This window comes from Callorhinchus milii, unplaced genomic scaffold (assembly GCF_018977255.1).
Source record: "Callorhinchus milii isolate IMCB2004 unplaced genomic scaffold, IMCB_Cmil_1.0 Scaffold15, whole genome shotgun sequence".
Lineage (NCBI taxonomy): Eukaryota > Metazoa > Chordata > Chondrichthyes > Chimaeriformes > Callorhinchidae > Callorhinchus > Callorhinchus milii.
The window spans coordinates 4555476-4583048 of NW_024704756.1; the positions used below are offsets into that span (position 1 = coordinate 4555476).

General features: G+C 39.5%; 1 protein-coding gene across 2 annotated transcripts in view; it reads right to left on the reverse strand.

Moving 5' to 3' along the window:
- The window catches only part of LOC103177480 (BCL6 corepressor like 1), an 82656-nt gene that overhangs the window by 20474 nt on the left and 34609 nt on the right, over window positions 1–27573 (reverse strand). Inside the window, exons 2-4 of one of the 2 annotated variants that reach the window (XM_042340844.1) lie at window positions 17239–17372; window positions 12844–12934; window positions 3875–6631 (exon numbers count right to left, since the gene is read on the reverse strand). In XM_042340844.1, the coding sequence (XP_042196778.1) occupies window positions 3875–6631; window positions 12844–12934; window positions 17239–17324 (2934 nt within the window). In that variant the 5' untranslated portion in view covers window positions 17325–17372. The remainder of the gene's footprint in view (window positions 1–3874; window positions 6632–12843; window positions 12935–17238; window positions 17373–27573) is intronic. The other variant, XM_007891703.2, reaches the window with a different exon arrangement.

Here is a 27573-nt window from a genome sequence, read left to right on the forward strand (position 1 = left end):
TAGAGTGACTGTGTGTTTTGTGGGCGAAAAGAGGCAGCTAGTTGTGCACACCGGTGTCCCACAAACAGTGGAGGGGTTATTACCTCCAGAAAGAGATCCGCCAATCGACAAACAACCGGGTTCCTACTTACTGCTAGGTAAACAGGCAGCACAGCCCAGATCTGGCCCATATTTTTATGCACTTTCAATATTCTTTCCCATCCTTTATATCTTTTCTGATCATTTAGAATTTATTTCTTCATTATGCTTTGTGCGAAAGGAAAATGTTACACTGTTGAACTCAGATAATTCTTCTCATTTTCTGGCTAAAGAAAAGGTCTGGGCAAATCAGGGAACAATAATTTAACACTGCTGGGGGACAGATGCTTCATGGAGTCTTTGTCAGTTCTAGACTAATTGGAAATTGAGAATTAGCTGTGTTTTAAAGCAATGGCCAGATGTGAGCAGGACCCAAAACTCTTTTGCTTAGAGCGCCTAAAAGACAAGATTCTGAAATTGGAATGACGAGTGGAGGAAACAAAACACACAAGACACAATGGCCGTCATTGTGACATCCGCACCCAATCAGAAATACAAATTTGCATCAGGGTTAAACAGAAGGACTTGCCCTACATAAAATTCTAAAGCATATCTGTGCACTCTCGGGTTTAGTTTCTTCAATACACGAACCACAAGTTATAACACTTCTGCTGTGTGGAAAACAACTGTAAAGAAAATTTGCTCAAGGGCCTATGTGTATGTTTTTCCTGCAGAACCAACCAACAAAGTCATCTGCAGTGTTATCATGGAACTTGTCCTTTGCTGTTTCAAAGACAACTAGAGAAAGGTCACTTTGATAGAACACTCCAGGACCTGCAAAATCTTTCTCCCATCAATAAAGCAGCAGTGTGTGACTTCACCACAGTAAGGGGACAAAAATGGCCACAGCAAATGTTCACCTATGAGTTTTTCCAGAAGTATTGCAGTTACATCTGAGTTTTACGTGGCTTGGTTACAATCAGCACTTTGGCCTCTTGCTGTTGCACTGAGTGCCAGTATTGATGGTACTTCATTTGGCACAGATTACTTGAGATCATGATTTCTTTCACATTATTGTTTAGTTATAGATTATATCAGAAATCATTACATTATAAACTATTAGCACCCCGGGACGCTACCCCACGTGAAGGGGGCTATATAAATGCAATTTGTTGAATTAGTGAATGGTACAATGTTTTGCTGGAGTGTATACAATTTGGACTGCAACAATATATTGGTTATTTAAAGATTTGTAATTCCTTCTGTGTACATGTATATGGAAGGAATTACAGCTGACGTCAATTATGGAATTAAGAATCAATGACAAGGATTACAGGGGATTTTACCATGGGTTTTTAACCCAAACCACAAATTAGGCACCAATGTTGCATTACAGTATATAAACTATTTTAAATAACTGCCTTGCAGTTAGCAACAGAATCCCTGCATATTAGATCATGACTATTCACACCAAACGTTATTATCACTGAGATTGATGAATGTGTCTAGTTCTATGCAAAATACTAAACGGAGTAAAAGATCACACTCTCCTAATATCAAGTAATTTAAGGTGAGTCAAGAACATAACACTTATTGACACAGCAAGCCAAGACAAGTGGACATGTAGAAAGACTGATATAAGTTTATATGAACAAGATTCATATCCCAGATAAACACAAATCGCCTTAGGAAAGGTTTGATTTTCCAGGTGCCTTTCACGAACTTGGAAATCACTGATGATTGCCAACTCGATTTCCTACCAAAATCTACAATGGCTGACATGTAAAAAGCCGATGACCCATTGCAAGGAATTATTGTACATAACTAAAGATATCCAGAATGTCACTTCTTAGTGATATTCATTACCATGGCACCAAACAACAAGTGACTTTGACCTGGCGTGATAATCTTTCAAATGGATGGACTCCACTTCAGTAATATAAGCTCTTCCACCTTTCTTCTTCCTTGAGAAAATCTACAGGCAAAACTGGGAAGAAGATCATGCTGCCGAGCAGAGCCAAAACACTTCATTCGCATGCCACGTGACAGCAAAGTTGCCCTGGTTTCTATTGGTACCAGTATCAAAATCCGTTGGTTTCTTCTGCTTGAAATTGGAAAATCATGCCTACACTCTTCACAACGTTAACTGTATGCTTGGATAACATTTCAATGGCTGATCCAGAAACTTGCAGAGCATTCATGTTTTAGTTGGATCGACAATGGACCAGAAACCGAGACTACATCAGATTATATTTTGGGCTGCACCGCTTGATGCAATGAAATTATCAGGATATCCGTTGGAGATCAACACATTCTGGTCACATGACCAGAACTGTCAATTTTCTCTGAGCTGATAAGATGAACCTGACAGTTGAACAGACTTTTGAATGATAATAATGGTTCCTGGAAGACCTTAGCACGCGCAATATCTGCTGATGCATTAATCAAACCACGTTGTTCATTTGTTGCAGGGAAATTGCTAGGCATTTTCCCTGCCAATATCTAATTCTCTATCCTACGTGGGAGTGCCTCTTTGACAAACGAAAAGCTCTCTGCACCTGGAGGCCTTAAGCTTCAATATCCTTAATACTCCAGTGGATTATATGGTGGCCTTGTAACCCTCTTGTGAGTCGTGAACAAACTCCACATTTTGAAAAGTTAAGTGATGATGGAAGACATTGAAGAACAGGAAGTAGTCTTGTGAACATGAATCTGACATTGATACATGTTTTGAAGCTGGGAACTGAAATTACCTAGGCCAAGGAAAAGTCTAGCAGGTATGGCTCTGTGTTCGATACTCCAAAACAGCGTCTATGATTTAGTGGAAGAAAGACTCACAGAAGACAAAAAAAGCCTTTCCACACAGCAAAATAATCAATGAGTTTAAAGCAGAACCAAAGAAAACCAACAATGAAGGCGATACAGGAAGATCAACTGTTAGAGACGAGATAAAAGAACTCAAGTCAAGGCTTTTATAAGCAGTAGAATCGAGGAAGATCACTTTATCACAACAAGGTATGAATTGATCCTACATAATATCCCTTCCCCTGGTAAAATTACATTCAGGACAAAAGATTTTATGTTGTCCTGACAAAAACTTTTTTCCAATTTAACAATCACCATTATTTCAGTAGCGAACAAAGGCAAATTTCTGAGATTATCACAGATTTGACGATGACACAACTTATAGATATTAACTGGTCTTGAAGTTTACTTAGTTGCTCTAAGTAAACTTCAGAAAATAAATTCAGCCCTAAAAGTTTCCATATTTGGATCTTATTGTATCTGTTACATTTGGTTAAATCTTAAGGTGCTCATGAGATACTCGATTTGTTGTGATGTAATATTTCTAAGTTTTGTGCTATTTTACAATATCGCTTTTGTTTCAGTTTAACTAACAGTATTTAACACTGGTCTTAAAAGCAAGTATGACTCGCTGATTGGTTTTGCCATTTTGTGTTGGCAAGGTGAGCTGGCATAGCTTTGTGTTTTAGGACTGTTATAGTACAACCTTGAATGATTCTGAATATCTGCACCAGACAACTTTTCACTTTATAAACATTCATGGTATATCCACGTTAGAAACCTGAATCACATTATACTAATACAGATTTGTTATCAGTCAATCATTTTAAAACCGATTCACAGAAATGTTGCCTAAAATAATTTCATCTGGTATTGTCTTAAGACCTGAAACTACAGGATTATTCAAATTGTGAATAAATTTATAAATGAAATAGCTGTGGTATAAGACACCAAAGCTACGCTTGTTGCTCTTTTTTAATGAAGGTAATGCAAATGAGAAAACAGATCTAAAACACACACAAGGGGCAAATTAGGTTAAAATTCAACTTACCTGAATGGTCCGCTGCTCCCGATTCAACCTGCTGCAACTTGTCATATCTTCCTTCTTAATACAATTGAATTTGTCTCCCACAAAGCTAGATGGGGTTGCACTGCACCTAGCTGAATTAGATCCTTTGCATTCCGAAACTAGATTCTTCACTGAACTATCCTCCTTTTCTTTGGTAAAAGTACATTTGATTGGTTCAGCAGCATAATGCTCTCTCTCATTACAAACACCTATATTCATGGATTGATGTGCAACAGTCAATAATTTGGAGGATGTTGCACTTCCATTTGTTAATTCCTGTACAATCTCAAACTCTGAACTTGTGGTACTTTGGAGTTCCAGAACAGGAAGATCCTTAGGTCTATGGCTCTGATTATTTAACAGCAAGTCATTCGAAGGTAAATAAATTGCTCCTTGATCTTGCAGGTCCTTAACCTGAACTTTTCCATCTTGACCCATATCTGTTGAATGTTTCAAATTGTGACTCAAGATTTTTTCATTGGCTTTAAACTTATACCGACGTCCATTCTCCACTTCAGTGGTGGAAATCATATTCTGCTGATCTTTTTGACCATTTTGGTTTTGGTTTTCAGAAGGTAAACACCTCAAGTCAATTACATTTGCACTACTGGAAGAAGGCGTTTTCAAATCTTTGAAAGGAGTACCTTCCTTACTGATTTCCTTTGGAGTAAATGATTTAGAAATATCCTTTTTATTTTCCACTGTAAACATCTCCAAAGCCCTGCTCTGAACTATAGACTCCAGGTTGGACAATGGTGACCCCATTGTCTGAAGCTGGTCTTCCTTAGTCTTTTCTCCATGAATTTTATGTGGCATCCACACAGCACCTACACAACGTTGACTCTGAAATAAAGTATATTCACCTCTGGGATATGGTCTCTGGTATAGACCATAAGGAATTTCTTGAGTTAGCGACAACTGTCCTGCCGAGCAACTGCCATTGGGCAACAATGGTGGATAATGAAACAAAGATTTATCCCGAGCTAGAGGGAGGTTGCTGATGGGAATGCCACTTCTGATGAGGAATGGGGAATATAGATTTGGGTGAAATGGTAGCACTTCACTGGGGGTAGATATAAAAGAGCTGAGGGAGGAACTATTATTAGTTTCCTTCACAACATGCTCTCTACATGCATTTTTATTTGTCTGCCCTGTCTTGGTAACTTTGGGAAGTACCAACTGCTGATCACCTTGACAAACTATGGAAATCGGTTCTTGCTTAGCAGTAGTATTGGGATCTCCATTACCAATCTGTAACATGGAGGCAGGTACAGCATTGGCCACACCAAAAAAAGTCCCTGGATTGCAAGTGACCAAGCTACTGGAACCTTTCAGCCAGGACCAAGATGGATTCAGTGGCTGAAAAGCCAAAGGATCTATAGAATTCCTTTGTAAAGTAGCCCCATTTCTTATTGTATCCGGGAAAACCACAATCGGAGGTGTCAAACCCAAGCTTCCTTTAATACTGCTAGTACTGTAGCTACTTTGAGGTATTCTGGGTGAAAGATGGTCACCTTTAGAGTGCAGTGCGGAAAATGACCGATCCCCTTTAACAGGTGTTAACACTGGCATAGGAGGTGTCTTACGCAGTTCAATTATAGGATTATGTTTAATCCCTATACCAAACGAGGCAGATTTTGCAGACAAATCAAGAGGTACATCACGGACTTCCTCTGGATATATCTGCTTCTCAAGATGAGGTGGAGATCTGAACACCATTAAAGGAGTTTGTGAGGTCTCTCCATGTGAGTGCTGCTGAACTATGCTATGCTCAGGAAGTTTGGGTAACCTACTGTTTGAATTCTTCCTTGGCAAAGGCATTTCACTGCTGATGGTGAAATAAGTGTGGGGTGGTGGCAATGAAGTATGAGGAAGGGGTGTTAAAAATGGTTGCTTTTGAGATGATTCCGATTGTATTTTGTTTTTTGGGTAAGTGGGTTTGGAATACCTGCACACAGAGGAAGAACTACACACAGAATTATTAGAGTCCTGTTTCTTTTCCAAGGCCTTAGGTTCTGAGGTCAAAGATCTGCTTTGGGGCATTGGATGAAAATATGGTTGCAATTCTGGAGCCAAATTAGTGCCTCTACTTTTATTGGGTAAAAATGGTTGTATTGTATGCACTCCTGTAACTCCCATGTTTGTTGGCAGGGATGATGCAAAATGTGAATGTCCTAAGTTTAAAGGTGGTAAGTACATTAAAGGTTGACTTTGGTTAAATACTGATGGACAATAAGATTGGGGAACTTTGTGTAAACTCTGGGAAGGTGACAAACAGGGTTTGCACAAGTTCAAAGAATTCAGTGCATTAAAAGAATGGTGATTCCCTGGCAAAGCACTGTTTAAATGTGGACTGATCCAGGGTTGTCCTTGATATTGAGCCCCTGACCCAGGAGTCAATTTTTGCTTGTCCGTTTTTCCTGGATCTTGAGTGCAAGTAGCTTTTGACAACGTTTGCTGTGCTTTCTGATGTGGTCCAACATTCTCCAATTTTTTTATCCGGTTATCTCCATTTTCTGGCATTTCCCCATGCGGTGATTTATTTTGCACATTGGGAATTCGGTCGGTCTTTGACTGTGAACTTAAGGTGGCCATGAGGGCTACCTCCTCTTCCTTTGGGGCAGCTCTTTGAGAAGCAGGTTGAACATTATCCTTGCAGTTTTGAAGTTCCTCCTGCAATAAGTTACATTCATCCCCCTCGACTTGCTGGACACCATTGTTCATTCGTTCAGTCTCCACCTAAAAAGTACAGCAATTATCAGAGATTCCAATAAGCCTAGATGTCCTATTAAAACACCAATATAGTAGAACCTCAGAAGTTAAGACACCAAAGGACGAAGGATGTCCACAACTCCAATAATGTTTGAGCCAGAAGTCTCAATCAAGAATGCTAAATTATGAAAAAATATATATTTTTTCTAAAATAGCATACTTTTTAGGTGCAGTAAATATTCAAAAATCTCAAATAAAATACTGCAACTGCAGAAACCATCAGATTATCGCACATTAATGTTTAAGCCTGAGGAGTTGAAAAGTATATTTCGCACGACTCAAAATGGTACCATTGCACTTTCTGATGGCATGCTTTTTATAACTGCAACTTTGAGATTGTATCTCAATATTTTATGGCAATAATAATCAATGGATATGGATAATATTGCTGCAGGTGAAAGTGAAAATATTAAGTAACAAGCTGCAGTAGGTAAAACTACAAGGTTTTACTTACACTTGTTTACAATTTGGAGCTATTAAACCATATGTTGCAGATTATGTACTTTGGCACATAAAATGACTCAGAGAATTTCACCACTGAAGGAAGTCATTCAGAAGCATGTCTTGGTGAAACTGCTACTTTGATTAAGTCACCGTCTTTATTAAGCCAACTTTCAAGCTTTCTCCCCATAGCCATTAAGGATTTTACTTCTAAAATATATGTGGCACATAACCATTTTTCAGAATAAATTAATTATACTGCTGAGCTTAATTTTGAAAAATAAGATGGGGAGGGGAAGAAAAGCTAGTCACTATATTTATTTACATTGAACTTTCAGCCCGATTTTAACCTCTGATCTAATTTTAACCATTAGTATAGGTTTGCATAGATGTCTGGTGCAGATGCAGAGTTTTAAAAGTTACACATTTACAAGATAAAACTACTAGCAATATAAAAAGCAAATCAGCAGGAAGTGGGACCTGCAGAAATACCTTTCACTCCAGTAATGGTCTGCCTTGTGCCAAAATAGTACAAAATCAAATGTAGGCAAAGAATGATATACTATATCACAATGCTTTTTCTTTTAAATTTCTTATATAATCTTATCAAACAAACTTGTATTCTATCTGTACCAATTATATTTTAGTTCAACAGGAAAAAAGAGAAATATCAATGCATTCCTCATGAGCTGATATTGTTATTTTTCAGTTATTAAACAAAGTAGGTAAAATAGTTTATAAAATTGTGGGAGCAACTGTGATTGATCACTGAATCTTATAATATTCAGTAGAAATTTATAATAATCCTTACATTTGATATAGCGCCTTATTGTTTTAGAAAATCTATTCCAAAGCACATCACAGCGTTATCTGACTGTGTATTTCGTAGGTGATTGTGGCAACCAATTTTCACACAGCAATATTCCCCGAACAACCATGACCTGAATGATCAATTTTATCTGGGGAATTGTTGGACAAGATACCAGGAGATGCTTCCATTCTCTTTTCAAATAGTTCAATGAGATCTTTAACATCTATCTAAATAGGCAGTGTCTGATTTGAAGGAAAGCACCTCCAATAATGCAGCACTCACCAGGCACTGCACTGGAGTTTCATCTTGCATGAGGAGTTGAGTCCCAATTAGGGGCTGTATACCACAACCTTCTGGCAAGAGGCAAAAGTGCTAACAACTGAGCCAGGCTGACACCATCCAGGAGTGTCACTTTCATGTGGTAATCTGGGAATTCTTTTTNGTGACATATACATATTTCTTATGAGATCATTAGCATGATTATTCAGAGACAAGTTAAGAAATACTATTTAGCTCTCTAAAATAAATTTAGGGTAGTAGAAAGCATTAACGGCTTACGAGATGTGGAATGTCGTTCCTAACTTTGAGGTTTGTACCATTGGCTACAACAGCAACAATTCAGCTTCGCAAGAAGGATTAGAAATATTGAGTGTTTAGGTTTCAGTTCATGGAAGACTAGGTGAATGCTTAAGAATTTATTAGGTTATAAAGCTGTGTAACGGTTTAAAATATGTATTGTTTAGGATGATGCGTTTTGCAGGAAGTGTTAATTTATAAGAAATAAAAATGTATTCAACATATTTATGAAGAGACTCAAAGCTTTGTAGCGGTTCAGATTTTTTCGAGGATTTAACTCTTACACCAACCACTTAAGAGAACAGGCATTAATAAATAATTTTAAGGAAGTATTGTACTAAAAATACAAATAGAACGATTAAAACGGTTCTTGATTATAGCTCCACTGACCCAACAAAATCCAAATTCTATAGGACCACAAAAATATACTAAACTACCATGGTCTCCTTTGTTGTCAAATAGGATTCATTTGCCACATATCACTATGATCCATCATGGGTAACAAAATGGAAAATTACAGAAACTGTCCTCTTCAAGATGTTAAGCATCTGTAACATTATGCTTCTTTAAATGTTGGTTTAATGTTGCTCTTCCCACAACATGAAAAACACTGGCACCTCTGGGAAATGCACTCTTCGGAGAGAAGCAAAGCAATGCATATTTCTGGACCAAAATTTATTTTGTGAATACTTTCACATTAACAATTAACTATATACAAAACAAATTCTGAAAAATCATGCATGTAAGTAAAGGACACAACTCATAAGAAGAAACAAGATACCACTAAAAGGTTAGAATGAAACTGCCCCATTCTTAATACAGCCTGTCTAATGCAACTCACAATCACATTGTCATCCAACCTGATACCAAGTTTATCTCCCAAAGATCCAATATACTCCACCACCCCTCTCTACCCGATACATTTCATGCCTCTCTTCCCAGTCATACAATGCAACTCCTACACCTCTCTACAAATGCAATGCACATTTTATTCTCCCAACTTCTCATAGCAGTTATATTAAATACGCCTGGTCTCTGCTGCTCTTGTAGCAACAAGAATACAATTTACCCAGAATCATTCCCCTGCAGCTACCGCAAGGTACAGGTGGGAACAGATAAATGCAATAGCAAACATAAGCTGCCAGGATAAAGATTTAAATGCAACTGGATCGGAAGCAGAACTCTGAATCATATCAGTTTGTGCCAGGAAAGGAACAGGGAATCATATCAGGTGTTGAAGACGAAGGACCCAGAGGCAAAGGGCACAGAAATGAAAAGGGAGATCAGAAACAAATGGAGGGGAAAGGAAGAGTGACTGGAGGTAGCATGGAGGGGGGGAATTAAAGAATGGAGCTGCCTGGAGGAATACAATAAGTTGGTGCCAGTCTTACTTTTGCCAATAAATGAAGTTTTTAAAAACTGCCTCTGACTATTTGTGATAGTTATTATTATTATTATATACATACATGATAACCCCTGAAACAAGGGTCACATAGGAACCTGGGCAAAAAATCTAGTTCTAATTCAGGAAGGACAGAGAGATCAAACACATCAGTATTATTATTTATTTTGCTTAAAGGCATGTGCTTATAATTCAACACTGTGTTCTTAGAAAGGAGGAGCAGAAGAACAGCTTTTGGAAAGAATGAAGACTTACCTGTAGATTGCAAAAATAGCCGTTGAGTAATCTATGTCATGGCAATATGACCCTCAGTAAATGTTAGTTAATATTTCCTGTTTAATCACATTCTCTATGTATAAGAATACCTATATAAAGAATGAATCTCCCAGTGTCTTCTTGTGAAACCAATTTTTCAGGTCAACCCTAAAAACTAGAAATGAAATAGGTTGAACGACCCTTTTGAAGTATTTTTTTTCTCCTCACTATTTGATAACTATGAATAGGAACAATTTGAACAGTGAGTATTTGAACACTGTACATGTCAAACCATTTATAATTCCTTATTAAAACTGACTTAACCCTTTCTATAAGCAAAGGGTGAAAAAAACATTGTTGCTGCCACATGTACATATACCAAGCTCCATTTAAATTTAAGATTAAGAAGTATTGTTATTATTCAAGCATTAGAGATACCCAAGAAAAAAATGGGATCAATCCCTGGACTATTGGACAAATTCCTTCAAAATATAAGAAGCTTTGTCATTAGAAAGAAATGTCCTTGCAGGCATTTAGTTATAAATTATCGGTACCTTCATCTAAGAATGAATCCCATTTGATAATCAGGCATCCAAATAAAATTTGTCCAATGCTGGATGCCATTTGACTGAAATTCAGGCAGGATATCACTTTAGCAAGGTAACAATGCCTAAACTAGAATTACACTGCCTGCAAAAATAGGACAACCAGAATCTTTTTCCTCATTCATCTGGTTTATTTTGCATGACCACAGAAATGATGGGAAACATTGGAAAAGCACCATGGAAAAAGTCATTTTTCAGGATATTAAAAACCTGTAAATACAGTCTCTGAAATAGAACTGTAATAGCCTTGTGTTCACAGAGGTGGAGAAGATAGACGGTTCTGATAAGTTCACTGTTGGAGCAGGTGTTATATTTCCAAGTAAAGATCATATTTTAAATATAAAATGCAGACATGGCCTGAGGCAAGGGATGTCACTTCCGCCCAATGGGCCAATATTTTACTCATACATAATGCAGCCCACAAATTGGCCATCCCTGCCCTGAGGCATCAGTAACCACATTTACTACGTACTTCTGAGGAGAAACGATCAGGCTGTAGGGATTCATAGCAGAAGATCTTTATAACGGAGTCCACCATGCTTTTTTTTCCATAGTAAATTACTGTCCCCTTATCCATCCAGAAGCAAAGTGACTGCTGGGAATTCTAAAGTCTGAAGTGCAGCAGAAGGAAGAAAACTAACTGACCAGCCAAACAATAAGATAAGTGAATTCTTATGAAGTTCTTTGGCAAGGTAACCAGATGCCCATTCTCATAATAGGGTCACATAGATCACAGATGGGAGTTTGAGGTTACAGTTTTCACCCAACACAAGTTATATTCTAAGCAGACTATCAAAAGTCCAAGCTTTGCCAAAGATTCCATGTGTAACAGGACAGAGAGAGGAAAGTCAGATGAAAGAACCATACAGAAAGTTTAGTGCTGCAAACTGCAATAACTCTCTAAATTCATTCTGTGTTTGGCTCCAAGTATAAGAAAGCCTCACTTTCGGAAGGATAGAAGCAAATTTGTAGTTGTGAGACAGTCATCAAGAACATTTTGAGTCAGAACTATCAAATTGTGAAAAAGCTCCAATCATGGCTTTCCTACTGTCATTTTTATAGTTTTTTGGTAAGGAAGTATCTAAGATGAGTAAAAAGAAATCCAAGTCAGAAGCATATTCGGAAGCCCACAAATGATCATTGGTCTCTGAGATGCCACTTTCCGAAATGTAGATGGCATTTATGTACTGAATTATATGTGAATCAGGAAATGCTCCAATTTCCAAATGAATGAAAAATAGTCTTATTAGAAAAAAAACAGAAGACAAACACTACACTTTAGTCAGGATTCTTCAGTTGGAGTTTAGCCAGTCTAATGTAATTATGATGAGCTTTGCGACAATGGAAAGACAGTAAGACCCTGAAACCTATTGTGAAACTAACTGATATCAGCATTTTTCCTTTCTGTAGACATAACACTTTCTATATTGTGGTTATATGGAATTAATGTCTTACATCAATTTTGCCTGAATGGTATCTTGCAAATACTATCTGTTTGACAAGTGATTGGGTCATCATCGTGAACTTTTCCTTCCAGAGGTGTTTGTTGAGCAAGATTAAGAATGGGACAGTGCATATGCTATGGGCTTCCAATAATTTCTCAGAACATGGGAGGAAGCAACAGAATGCACTGGTAGATATCAAGATATGAAATTCACCATAAACATATTGAGGAAATCTTTCAAGAATGAATCCATTTAAAAGAAGTGTAGACAAGCCATTATTTCTGAAAAGCGAGAGTTAAAGATCGAAGACGTTGATGGATATGGTCACATTAGTATCAGGAAGAATAAGGCATATGAAAAAAGTATGGAATGTGGAAGAGAAAAGTATACTGGTATTGAGCACCACTAGAAAATCAGAAGTACAAGATAGGCTTGATCAAGAAAGTTTAAAAAATAGAGAATACATGAAGAGGAAACGGAAAGAATAATTCATTGCACACCAGGTATACCTTGTCCAGGCAAAAAGGTGGATTTGTGTCTACTGGGAAGCAACTTTACACAAAGTCTAAACTATGATTTTATCTGTCAGCCCGAAACAAACTAAAAGCCATCACTGACTGTGTGAACAAATCGATCTTGCTTACCTCAGCGTGGATGTGGTTAATGTGAGTATCTTCCGTCCTTATCAGCTGTGGAGCACTCGTCCTGGGATCTGCATCTGTGAGTGAAGGTCGTCTAGGATTAAAAAAAAAATTATTTATAGAGAATACAGGACAGCGTGGCTTTGTTACATATGAAAAATATATCATCTTATAACTCATGCACAAATCAAACTGCCATATTTGGAAACTGAACATAGCTTACACTACATTACACTATTAGTCTGGAGAAGCTGTGACAAGACGACCTAAATGTTAAGGCTACTACTTAATATAGTGGAAAAAACATCACCCACGTTTTACGGTGAGTGACTATAGCATTAATTGTACATACATATTATATATAAAATATTTTATACATGTGAACAAATTACTTCAGTAAATTGTAACCTAAACTTCAAATAGTTTTATTCAACTAAATTGTAAGATGTCAGTTTAAGGAATGAATTCAGTGCTCCAGCTAAAATAGTTACAGTAAAGATATATCAGGCTCAACTAAGACTTAGCATTCTTACAGCCCAGTAACAGTAAGACTGTAAAGAAATCAGCACGCTAAACATCTAAAAATATTGTGGTGTAAGACAATAATTGACCTGATGCAAATGTACCATTACACTATAATGTAATCCTGAAATTATACAGAATTGCACTGTGAATGTTCAGCCTGTGAATTCAATTTTCTAATACTGAAACTAACTGCATAAAGTCTCAGACCTATAAACAATGTCTATGTTATACACTCTTAAAAGCTAAATGCAACAATTTATTGATTCCAAATTCATTTTCACAAATACCAAGATGTTTTTCAGGTTTTTAAAAAAAACCTCAAGACTCGTTCAATCATTGGTATATTAAATGACGTGTGAAGAATTAATACAATTGGTCACTCACATCGTGGCTGTTTGTGAGACATTGCTGCGTGTAAAGATTTTCTTTACATAATAACATAAAAGTATATACATAATTTTATTTTGGACTCTGCTCAGACTTTGTAGTGACAGGAACTAAATTCTATATTGTGCTGATGCTTTGTCTCAAAGGATAGTTTTGTTTCTTTGACACCACAATCAGTATATTAATGTAGGTTTTAATAATAATAATAATAATCCTTGCATTTGATATAGCGCTTTTCACGTCGGGAGGACGTCCCAAAGCGCTTCACAGAACACACTGTAAAGTGAATTGACTGTATATTTGTGGGCGAACGCGGCAGCCAATTGCGTACAGCAATGTCCCACAAACAGTCGTAGATTGAAAATGACCAATTTATTATTGTTTTGTTTTTTGAAGGGATTATTATTAGGCGTGTGGAGTAAAGAAACTTGCCCAAGGTTTCGCCCTGTCTGGAATTGAACTCAGGTCTCTCGCTTGCAAAGCGAGTGCTCTAACCACTGAGCTATACAGGACTCCATAATTTACATGTCAGAGTTCCACAGGGGAAAAGAAATAGCCTTCTGTGTCAGTTCCCATATCTGGTGTACCAATATTGTGTTAAAGATGATGGGAGGCAAACAAACTGCTCCTCCTTGCTGTGGTGAAATGCACATGGATGGTAGGGATGGAGAGAAAATTAGCAGGCGAGTCCTCACCAATAATGTGTATGTGCCATCTATACAAACGGAACTATTAACATATAGTTCTATATATTATAGATTTCTCTATATATATCATAAATATCATTTATATAGGTGAACGATCTTGCTTTGATTACTCCAATTCCAATGATATGCCATTTTCTATTTCAATTGGAATGACATTACAATGACAAAAAAAACACAAGAAACTCAATTCTCCTAGGCTAGAAACTGTGAAAACACTTTTATTTTCTAGACACACCATCTAATCATATTATGTGGCTGGCATACAGCTTTCATACACCAAAAAGTAAAGGTAATTCCAACTTTTGTTCTGTGACAAAGTGCCATCAGTATCAAGGTCAACCTCAAACTCGGGAGAAAAGTCAGTTGCAGAGTACAGAGAGCATAAGAACATAAGAATTCATTAGGCAAAAGAAGACCAAACTCCCTAGTTCACCTTCTACCATCCTGGCAGTCTCTTGACATGTTGTGTCCCAAACTGAGATAATTAGATATTCTAAGCTTGATGAATTTTAACAACTCCAATTTTAACAAGCTGAAGGATGGGAAAACGGGTAACCTCTCAATTGTGGTGCTAAGTAGTGTACTTACAGAAAATATAAAATGTTTTACTTCATAAAACCAACCACAAAAAATTTAGAAACTAGAAGTTTAAACCGTAGCAAGGTCTTTCATGGTAAGCAGCTTCCAAAGTTTAAAATTCAACAAATGGTCATAACAAAGATAAGATGATGGAAGAACAAAATTCTCTTTGTAGCATTTGTATTTGTGGAAATAAAAGACTATGTATTAGCCAGACTATGTGGCATCAGAAATATTCCCATTTGGAAATAGGAATAACCTAAATCCTTAAAGATTTAAAAACGCATACCCAGTCCTTTTGAAAAATATAGCACCAGAAAGACCATAACCCACCCTACTCTACATCTGGCTGAACTCATTTAAAAAAAAGTGTTTCACCTGATGCTATGGGAAGTAATTATTAAGGTGTTTTCCATGCAAAATAGTTCTCCTGTGAAAAGAAAGAATATAGTCATGTGAGTTTTTTTTATTTTAACACACACTTCAATTCACTTGACTCTTAAAAGGATCAAAATCTCAAACACAGAATAGATAGGATACACCTATTAGTGTACATATAGAAGTGTCACAAAATATTGTAATAAAAAAGCCCCAAGAGAGTTACAGGCTTTTACAAGAGTAGCCCAATCAACCCCCTAAATTCACAATAGGTTGCTTCTGACAGAAACCAAATCTAATTTTAAACAAAGAGCAAACAAATCAGTTTCCATCCCCTAATGCCAAGTGACATGCCATATATCACCAAATTCCTTCATAAAATTATTTGTTTTCCTTTATCAGAAAAGCAAAATACTAACATTTTCACAAAATTTAAATCAGAATTTTTAACTATTAGTTGATGTACATGATAATTATTCTGCTGGGTCATGTCCACACAAACTTGCTAACAGTGAGTCAATTGAATTTAAACTTCTCTAATTTTTTTCTAAAACAGTAAAAATCATAACCGAACCAAACTATTTCAACAAAGGGTCACACATTGGACAGTACGAACAGCTTCTTTATTATTTTTTTACAACATACATGTAATTAGAAAAATGGATCAAATATAATGTAGATGTTTACCATGATGCAGAGAATTGTTACGATTTCAATGCCCATTTTTGTAAGCACAGCAGAAATAACAGAAACAATAGCCTCTGTAAATAAATGTTTTGTAGAACTTTGAAAGAAGGAAATGGTCATACTGAGAATTAAGACATAACATTTGGCTTGCTACTAAATTAATTTACAGTTTATAGTAAGTAATTATATTACACTTTTTAAATAACATGGTCCCCAATAAATAAGAAGTTAATACCATCATAGAATGGCATAAATTGCTTCTATATTACAACAAAATATAAATGCTTTGAGACGTATCAACGACGTGATAAGGCGCTATATCAAGTGCAAGGATTATTATTACATATCACTGGACATTATGTTTTGCTTAGCCCATGTTACAATTGATTGTTTCTGTTCATCAATCTTCTGTTCTACTGTATTAGACCAGTTTTCCCCAAAATGCTCATAATTTGACAACCTCACTTCAAAAGACCCTAAGGACAAATGTACTAGAAAAACAAATGTGCAAATTGTGCTCAAGTAGAAAACAGAATGGGATAAGGTATATACAATGACTGTTTCGTATGACTTGATGATAATTTAATGTGGTTACTAGATGCAAATAAATGTATTCCATTTCATAAATAACTTTTTAAAATCATCTTACTCACTATACACACCCACAGCAGCAATATATATGGTCCATTCCTTCAGTCAACAAAACATTATTGGTAATAGGAAATGTTCTGATATTATAAGCAGTGAAAATGGAAATAGCAAAGTCAGGATAAGTAGCCCACTGAGTTTTAATGTTATCAACTGGTGATTCATAATGTTAGTTAATATTAGACGCTGATCAGAAAATTAAGAAATGTAAAACTTAAAAAACTATTATTCTTGATTTTACAATGCACAAATCAAATGTATACTGATATGTTAACTGTACAAATGCATTACTTCTGCAGGATGAATGTTAAAATGAATTGTTTAATAAGTTATACAAAAGAATTTAACAACCTAACAGCAGTTGTCCTAGGCTTGAAACGCTGTAACGGGCCATGATGCTCTCAATTAGTTAATATTTTAATAAGGGGGGCACTATAACCAAGATAACATTCTATCCTTTCATTCATTTCTTTCCAGTGGCACTCACCTGTCTTCCTTAATGCCACACATCCGGATCCGGTCAGAGCTTGCCCAGTCGTGTACGCCGTTGTACAGCGAGGCTGTGGCAAGCATGACAGGTGCAGACTGACTCTAGCAGCTGCACTTCTTCACTCCTCCAACCTGCATAACCAAAGTAAACCATTAGCAACTGGAGAAGCATTTGTAACACTTTCTTCCTTGCTCCAAACTCTCCAGTATAAAATTGTGGTGCTACCATTACAAGTTTATTTTTGACGAATATACAAGGCAAGGACGTTACTGTGACAAAATTCCTATGTCTCATGGGTCTGATGAACATCACTGGAATACCTAGTTTCTGATGCATTTAATGCCATTAGTGCACGGTGTAAGTATGTCAGCAGCTTCTATTGGCAGAAATAGAGTATTACATTAATTCGATGATCCATCAGTCTTCAGAAGAACATTTAATACGAATGTGAATCCAAAAATAGAAGGTACTCATCAGCAATATTTCCAGTCTGTGAATAATAACATCAACAAACATTTCTGAGAAGTTACCATATGAATTTCACAACACAGTGTGTTATTCATAAACAGATAAAACTTTTTTTCTCATTCTGGGATATGCAATGTCATTTGGATAAAGGTATATTTGAGCAAGAAGGAATATCGCTTAGCCAATGACAGAAAATTACTCTGTAGCCTTCTTTTAAAGGCATATACAATGTATTTGCCCATACAATCTAAAGCAACAAATAAAGCTCATTAAAGGCCCGTGTTTAGATGACCTCCATGTTTTATGTCCTATTCTCTTTACTGGATGTTACTGTAATATGTATTTATATTTAACACCTACTCCTGATTCATGGAATAGACAGTTCTTTGAACAACAAATACTAAATCAATCAATATAAAACCATTCGTAACTTTTTTAAAAAATGTCTCTATTGTAATAACTTTAGCCCCATGCCTCCTGAGTGTGTAAAGCAGGCTCTTCAAACAAAAAGATCTTGAATAGTACAATTTCTTATCCAAAGCTACACTCGCAAAGAGAAAGTATTGAATTTGTGGAGCTAAATAGTTTGATTTGAGGGAAAAGCTTCTTATTGGAAAACCAAATCTAACAATTGAGTTGAGTCAACCTTGACAAATATATCTAAAGGAAGCAACAAACTACTCACTCCAGTTTAATGAATGGAGTAACTGCAGTTATTTGAAGAATCATGATAAAGGGTCCAAGGAAAAGACTTGGCCATTGTCACTTCCTAGCCCCCTAATGATAACAAACACAATGTTTCTGATGACCAACACTACTAATGTACAGTCAATTCACTTTACAGTATATTCTGTGAAGCGTTTTGAGATGTCTTGAAGACGTGATAAGGCACTATATCAAAACGCAAGGATGATGATGATGATTATTATTATTACTACTACTACTGTATCTCCATGGCGAGCTCCAATGAGACAAACGTATCCAGGTCTGTAAAGAATGCCCAGCCTATTGAAAAAAATCCTATTATGACAAATAATAATCTTTACATTTGATGAATACGTTACAGTTTACATCAGGACGATATCTCAAAGTGCTTGAGTACTTTACTGTAATGTGCAGTGACGGAACTGGTAGCCAATTTGCACAAACCAATGTCCCACAAAGAGCCATGAAGCGCGTGACCATTTTTTTTTCAAATCCGGAGAGAAGAGGTTAATAAGAGGTACCCCTCAAGAACCTTGTAAAGCCTCTAATCTCTTCAATAAGAAGTCTTTTGCGTTCTCCAGATCAACTTCTTTTGTCCAGAACCTGTCACAGGTGTTTTTTTGTGCGTGAAACTGTAGCCTAGAATGCTTATACATCGCGAACTATACAACTTGTAGGTTAAACCACGCCGGGAAAGCGTACGATTCCCGCGTGAAATCCTCTCGCAACCGTGCTGCCCATTTCTCTGGGTGAAGTTACACCGACAGAAACATTCGCACCGCAAGCGCTTGGCCGCCTCTTGCCAGGTAGCTTGGTTTGCGTCTTTGGCCGGCGGCCGGGTGTCTTGACGCGCGCGGAAACCCGCCGCCGCGCTTAAAAAGGGGGTCCGGAACCCAAGCCGGGATTGCCACCCATCCCAACTTACACGTGGGAATCCCAGAGGTAGATTGTCGGAATGGATTGCGCACCTCCGGCTCTCTCTCTCTCTCTCTCTCTCTGGAGCGGCGCATCCTCCTGACCCCATTCGGGAAAGGATGGAGGTTACAGGTTGGCAAGAACCCCAGGGGGTGGGTGTTCGTTGGGGGTAACTGCCGGAGGTCTAACCGGCTTTTTTTTTGAAAAAAAACACACGCACCAAACACTTGACACGACACTCTTGCAAGGCTCGGGGCTCGCTCCCCCGCCACCAGCGGGAGGGGGTGGGTGGGGTGGGGTGGGGTTGGGGGTGGTGGTGGGGTTGTGGGGTGTGAAGAAGACACGAGGCGACGCTGCGAGAGAGTCGGGACGAGATATAAAAGTTTCACTTCAAACCTTCCATTTTAAAAAAAATAGTGCCCGGCGAGCGTCGAAGCTCCAGAGTTTACCAACGGCAGCTTTTCGCTTATCTTTCTCTGCCCTCTCCACCATCCGACCGACCGACCGCTGCTGCTGGTGGTGCCCTGATGGCCGGGTGGGTACTCACTGGTCCCCGGGTGGGTGGGTGGGGGAGCGGGCGTCGCACCCTCTCGCGCCGCGCTCTCCACCGGCTCTTTTTCAAACCCGTCTCGCGCGACAGCCGTTGGGTCTCGGGCGCGCTCTCGGCCAATCAGCCCTCGCTCTCGTCAGCCCGGGTCGCTCCGCCCCCCCCCTCCCCCCGCCCCTGCCTCGCGCGATCGCCGCCCGGCAAACCCGCACGAGGCGACGTCCTCGAACGCCCCGACCAACGGCTCCTCGCATCCCACCCTCAACCCAGACCGCCACCACCATCCTCGTCGTCAGAACATTTCCCCCTCCCAAACAACCTTCCTTCGCCTGGAGACAAAAAGGTAAGGGGGTGGGGGACCACGCGCGCGCGCATGTTCCGCCTGTTACTGCACGAGTCCGCTGCTGGAAGTCGAGCGCGAGAGACTTGAGCCGCGCCGACGTTTCAAAGGCCAGCCCGGCACTGAGGCGTGAGAGGGAAGGCAGTGCGCATGCTCCCCGCCTGGCCGAGTGGCCGCGGCGCACTGTGGGAACTGTAGTCCCCGCCCCGAGCCCCGGGTTTGGCAATGGGAGCCGCGGGCGAGCCGTCAGCTGAAGAACTACAGCGTCCGTCCGCTCCCTCCCTCCCTCCCTCGGCCCGGTGTGGCCAGACTGGGCTTTGGAGGGGATGGAGAAAGGGGGCAAACCGTGTGCTTCCCCCTCCCCCCAACCCCCACTTGAAGATCTTTTCTTACACAGTTTCAAAAGCCACGAGCCTCACACCAGCCACCCGCAGCCATCACCTGCACCTGCACCTGCACCACACCCCTGACCCAAGGGCTACTTTGGGTCCAGTGTTCGGGTGGACCTTCGGGCAGCAAAACCGTATTTTAATTTCCTCTCGCCCTGGTAACTCGCACCGGGGCCGACGGTGGGGAAAGTGGCCGTCACAGTAAAACCGTTGTCGCGTTTGATCCAAAATTGGTTGGGGGAGAGGGGAAGAGTGCAAACACAGCACATAGATACAACAACAACAACAACAACATGATTGCAATTAGAGAGCGCCTTTCACGTCGGGAGGACGTCCCAAAATAATAATAATAATAATAATCCTTGTATTTGATATAGCACTTTTCACGTCGGGAGGACGTCCCAAAGCGCTTCACAGAACACACTGTAAAGTGAATTGACTGTATATTTGTGGGCGAACGCGGCAGCCAATTGCGCACAGCAATGTCCCACAAACAGTCGTGGATTGAAAATGACCAATTTATTATTGTTTTTGGTTTTGGAGGGATTATTATTAGGCTCTGTGTGGAGTAAGGAAACTTGCCCAAGGTTTCGCCCTCTGCCTGGAATTGAACTCAGGTCTCTAGCTTGCAAAGCAAGTGCTCAACCACTGAGCTACAGGACTCCACAAGGCGCTGGACGGTTGGGTCGGGACCCGAGCATTGGGGGGAACTGGTCAGGGTGAGGGGAGGGAGGGAGGGAGCGATTCCCAAACCCCCCCCCACCAATTACAAAACTTTTTAAAAGGTAAGTAACGCACAATAAGTCCGAGACCTCCCCAGTTGCCAGAGGTTTGTGTCCTGGTTTATAAGGGCCGTTGTCCACCTAGATTGCATTTTTTTAAAATTTGTTTCTATTTGCACAGTATCACTGTTTTGCAAGCGCTCTGAACTTCTGTAAGCAATTTGTTTTTTAATCAACTCTCATCGGCGCGTAAATTGTAAGTATTGCAAAATAAAGCTATGACGAAAGGAGTATGAGAACAGACAGTGACATTATTAAAGTTCACCTGCAGTAAGAAAGAAAATCTAATCGACCATCCGTCAGACCGGTAAAAAAAACACTAAAGTGAACAAGGAACAAACTTGTCACTTTTATCATAGATATGTGGGAAATAAATCACTGACTTAACAGCATTCTTACAATACATAAAGCCCCTTGCTGAAACAGGTATTCGTAACTTTAACAATCTAAATCTAAAACTTTTATTTTATTGCAAAATAATGATACTCTCTTTCCATAGATATCGTGACACTGAATTTGCCATATATTAAACAGATAAAAGACAAAGATAAAAGCATGGGACTGAAGTTCAGCTCGTAACTTCAATGAACAGTATTTCATACAGAGGGGGGAAAAGAGTTTGGCAATTATTTGCAGGTATTGAACTATTTTATGTTTAAAACCAGAACTGTTTCAAAGTAATTCACTGTTTAAAGTTCTCGGAGAGGTTTTCATGTGATAAGGTTCTACATCAAATGAAAATATATCATTTATAAACAGTTATGTAGCCCTCAAAACAACTACCCCAGGCTTCAGGAAACGTAACTGCTTGTTTTTTCAGAATAAATGCACACATTTCATAAAGGTTTGTCCTCCCCCTGCCCTCTATACCACTCTTATGGTTGAATAACATCCAGCTAGCATTCGTATTAACTTCAGCATCATTCACCACTTCCTGAAAGTACGGCACATTTCAAGAAAAAAAATAAGTCAACATAAAAAGATAACACTGCAAACAAAGTCAATATTCCTATCCACAGAAAAGCAGAACAAAATAAATGTAAAACATCTAAATGCATAACTGAGTTAACTCTACTCAAGCATGCTTTTATCAACCAACTTTGTCTGCAATTTTAGTATATAATCTACCCAGACAGCGCTATAGCCTCATAGTACTTTAATCAGCTTTCTGCCTGTTCTTGTGTAGGCTTAGTTCTGTTTGAAATTGTCAATAGACTTCTTAAAAGACAAATGATCATGTTGGGCATCTCAGATATTGAGGACATGTCTTTTGAGTTTGACTCTCACAATCTCCACAATAAGAGGATGTCTACTGGTCTTTACACTGCACAATGAAGGCACAGAAAGACGCTTCCCACTCTGCACTGGAATCAATAACTTTTAATAAAAAAGTCACCTTTTACAAAAAGGTGGATTGAGATATTTTACCTTCTGTTATTAAAGAAAGACAATATACCAGGTTCCCATATCATTGAATGTTTCCTGGACAAAGTTCTCATATTTTTTCCAGTGCACCAGTGGTGGCTAACCTGTGGCCCAAGGGCTGAAGTGGCCCACAGGCCGTCAAGAAGTGCCCCCTCCCTCCCGAACATTCGCCCGAATCTAGGTAAGTCCATGTTTGATCATTGGTGCGTTTTCAGTTTTGTCTTCATTGAATATTTCCTGATTTGACAATAACTCGAGAAATATTCAATCAAGAAAATGAATTTTGTTGGCCAATTATAAAGATTGTCCACCACTGCAGTCTACAGTTTCAGATGAGAACACAGAAACATTAAATAATCAGCTTTCCAATATATAGTACAGTATTGGTAAATTTCACATCACTTGACTTGCTAGATTGCTCTACCCTTTGGACTTTGACTTTGCTTGGTTGAGGGCAAGAGCCTCCAAGCATAATGGCAAACAATCACTTTCTCATTTATTTTTAAACCATCAATCGTGCTTGGGATGATGATTTGATTTGCCTGTCTCTGACTGGAGCTCTCTTTGGAGCTAGTCCAAAATTAGGAGAATCTCACTTCTCGCTTTGTCGAGGATATTTGTATGTATGGTGTTCATTTTGTCTTCCTTGAAAGGATGAAGGATTGAGTGGAACCACCCACATTCAAATTAAAACCCTGTGGACCTGTATCTGGAGTTTATCTGACTGAGCTTCTCTAGAAGTTCATGAACTGTGTATCAATGTAAATATAATTAAAATAAATTAAATCACCCTAGAAATTCTAAGAAAATGTATACTAGAGATATGATAGATCTAGATCGGTCTAATATTTTATCTCTGAATTTCTGGATCGTCTTCATTGCCTGCGTTTCTCTCACTAGCTTCTTGCTGAATTTGAGTTTTCGCTTTCCTACGTGTTTCTTTTTTTATTTTAATAACTGCCTCCGTCTCTGATTGGCGTTGACTCTTTCCTGGCTCAGTCAGCTGGTTCCCATGTACAAAAAAACATTGTCATGTTTCAAATGAGATGGTGATGAGAACCTCAGCAACCATTTTGGTAATGCCAAGAATACGACAGTGGAAACCGCACACATTTGGATCGATTTGGAATTTTCCTATCCATAACTGACTTTTTTTNAACAGATCGGATGAAATATGGGAACACATCGCACTCCCTACGCCACAGAGCTGGAGAACACCAATATAATTATCAATTTTTCCAGACATCTCCTTTTGAGAGTCTTATTTCAGTTTATTTTAACTGAGTGCAAGAGGTTTAGGCATTTTCAAATAGCCTCATCTTTCTCCATATTATAATAATCCTTGCGTTTGATATAGCCTTATCACGTCTTCAAGACGTCTCAATATCAAACATATCTACCCCCTATATCTACCTCTTCCTTCCCTATATCCCTATATATGGAGATGATTTAGGCTGGGGTGCACTGGATCATGAAAGAGCACTGTTCCTGAGATGACACCAAACTGGCAGTAAAGCACTCTTTTGCATGAATAATTTTTAAGTAGATTTTTGAGGAAGTAAGCAAGTTATACAGCTATTTTAAAGTGAGCTGTCTTAAACCAGATGGCAGCTAAGGAGACAACAATTGACTGATGTAGCCTTAGATTGATCCTGCAATAGTCCAGCCCATTGCTTACTTCTCGAGACAATCCACGCATTTCATTTCTTAAATGAAAGTTAAATGAAAAAAGTTATTAACTACTAAACTTACAATGCAATTCTTTAAAGATCCAATTTTTCCTCCTAACTGAATTACCAAATTAAGATAATTTTAAATTAATAGTTTAGCATCTGGCAAGGCTTTAATTTCTGTAAGGAAGAATAAAAGTTAATACTGTACAAAAATTCTAAAAGATAATTCCAACTTTGTTGGTGAGGCAAAAATGACCTGTATAGCAATTACACACAGCCTTGAGAATAAGAGTAACAATTATTTTAAAATCTATTTATTTTTAAAAATATTTCCATTCATTATATTTTTTTTGTCTTACCACCTCTAGAATTTCTGCTACAAAGTAGAAATATGTAATATGCTTCCCCAAGAAACCAGAGCAGTTTTTAATAAAAAGCCCCAAAATCGACTGAAATTCACCTATTCTGTTTGTGACCACTCGATTAAAAAAAAGTAATAAAGTGAATATGCCTGTAATCCTAAATGTTTTCTAGGGGATACTTAATAACATAGTCATCGCTGGTTACCCCATTTTATAAACTGAAGCTGATAGCTCGAGGCAGCCTGAGAGCAGACATTTTGTGTATGACATTTTCTGCTGTTATATCAAAAAGTTCAGCTCCAGTGGTATGAATGATGCATTCAACTGTCGCATATTGATTTCAACAGCATTGCTTAAAACTGCACAAATCCTCAGTGCTGGAAGTGTTAATCTGAATGTATCAACTCAACAAATCCTGCATTTGACGTCTGATAGATAATGTTGGTTCTATTCATTTACCACTAGTACGCCATATGAAATATGGAAGACCAAATAGAAAAGTTGAGCCTTAACCAAATTTCAAAGACCGGAGCCAGATTTCTGGCTATATTGAAAGGAAACATTTGTGAAGAATAAGGTTATAAAGTCACATAATCTGGTCAAGGAATATAATATGGGATAAACTTTGAGGTATCCTGTGTAATATCGTAGAATATCAATAGGATTGCCATCCGTAGGGCAATGATATACAAACTAGCTGATATATAATCTTCAGTTCAAAACAGTTCAATGATGGCAAATTAAAGTGTTTGTATAGCTGGTTTAAAATGCCAAACTGATTATATTGGCACCATTGACTGACTGACTGACTGACTGATTCTCCTCCACCTTGTATTGTTCAGCCACTTCATAATTTTGAATGATAAGAAGGACATAGAACCATAGAACCATAGAAATCTACAGCACAGAATGAGGCCATTCGGCCCATCGTGACTATGCCGGCTCACCTCAAAGGCAATCCTTTCAGTCCCATTTATCTGCCCTTTCCCCATACTGGCCGACTCTTTATAAGGTATCTGTCTACAACAACAACAAGATTCCATTTATAGAGCGCCTTTCACGTCGGGAGGATGTCCCAAGGCGCTGTACAGTTGGGTCAGGACCCGAGCAGGGGGAAATGGTCAGAGTGAGGGAAGGGAGGGAGTGAGGAGGGGGTAGAGAGTCGAGAGGGGAGCTGAAGGCACGGTCAAAGAGAAAGTCAAAGTCAAAGAGTCTAGTTCCCTCTTGAAGGCCAATATAGATTTTGCCTCAACTACTCCTCCCATTATCATGTATTATAGCTTTTAAAACTTTGTCCACATTGGACATTAGAATGACTAGTCTATAATTGCTTGGCTGGACCTGTTCTCCCTTTCTTAAAATTAGCTGCCAGTCTCTTTTTTTAAGGATTTCAGAGCATCTACTATTTCCTCTCTGACTTCCTCAATATTCTGAAGACGGATGCCATTAGATTTGTGACTTGTTCTCATCGAGTTCAAACTATTTCTTTAGTAGCAGTTCATTTTGTATAGTTATTGTTCCTTTTGTATAGTTATTGTATCATCCAGAACTCTACAGCCCGTATCCTCTCCCACACTAGACTCCGCGACCTTATCACCCCCATCCTTGCCCAACTCCACTGGCTTCCCATCACACAGAAAATATGGTTCAGGATCCTGGTCCTCACCTTCAAAGCCATCCTCGGTCTTGCTCCCCCCTAACTCTCCGACCTCTTAACCCTCTACCATCCTGTTCATTCCCTCCGCTCAGCGGGCTCTGTCCTGCTTCACATCCCCCGCCTTGCTCGCCCCACTATTTCGGGCAGGCCTTCCGCCACTCTACCTCCACTCGCCGGAACTCCATCCGTAGTCCCTCCGTCTCTCCCCCTCCCTCGCCACCTTCAAGCTCCACCTCAACAACAACAAGATTCCATTTATAAAGCGCCTTTCACGTCAGGAGGACGTCCCAAGGCGCTGCACAGTTGGGTCATGACCCGAGCAGGGGGGAAATGGTCAGGGTGAGGGGAGGGAAGGGAGGGAGCGAGGAGGGGGGAAATGGTCAGGGTGAGGGGAGGGAGGGAGCGAGAAGGGGGAAGAGAGTCGAGAGGGGAGCTGAAGGCACGGTCAAAGAGAAAGGTTTTGAGACCGGCCTTGAAGGAGGAAAGGGAGGAGGCGGCGAAGGCACTGGTGGGGTGGAGTTCCAGAGCCTCGGGGCTGAGAGGCTGAAGGCCCGACCACCGATGGTAGGGCGGTTGGGGCGGGGACGTGGAGCAGACCGGAGCCGGAGGAACGGAGGGTACGGGCAGGTAGGTAGGGGGATAGTAGGTTGGAGAGGTAGGAGGGAGCAAGGCCGTGAATGGCCTTGTAGGTGAGGATGAGGATCTTGAAATCAATCCTCTGGGGGATGGGGAGCCAGTGGAGGCGAGCGAGGGTGGGAGTGATGTGGTCCGAAGCCTGGTGCGGGACAGTACACGAGTTGCAGAGTTCTGAATGACCTGCAGCTTGTGGAGGGAGGTGGCGGGAAGGCCGGCGAGGAGAGAGTTCCCATAGTCCAGCCTTGAGGTGACAAAGGCGTGAACCAGGGTTTCAGCCGCGTGAGGGGTGAGGTAGTGCCGTAGTCTGGCGATGTTCCGGAGGTGATGGAAGGCGGTGCCAGTTGTGGTGCGGATGTGAGGGAGAAAGGACAGCTCAGGGTCGAACAAAACGCCGAGGTTCCTGACTGGCTTTGAGAGGTGGAGAGTGCAGCCT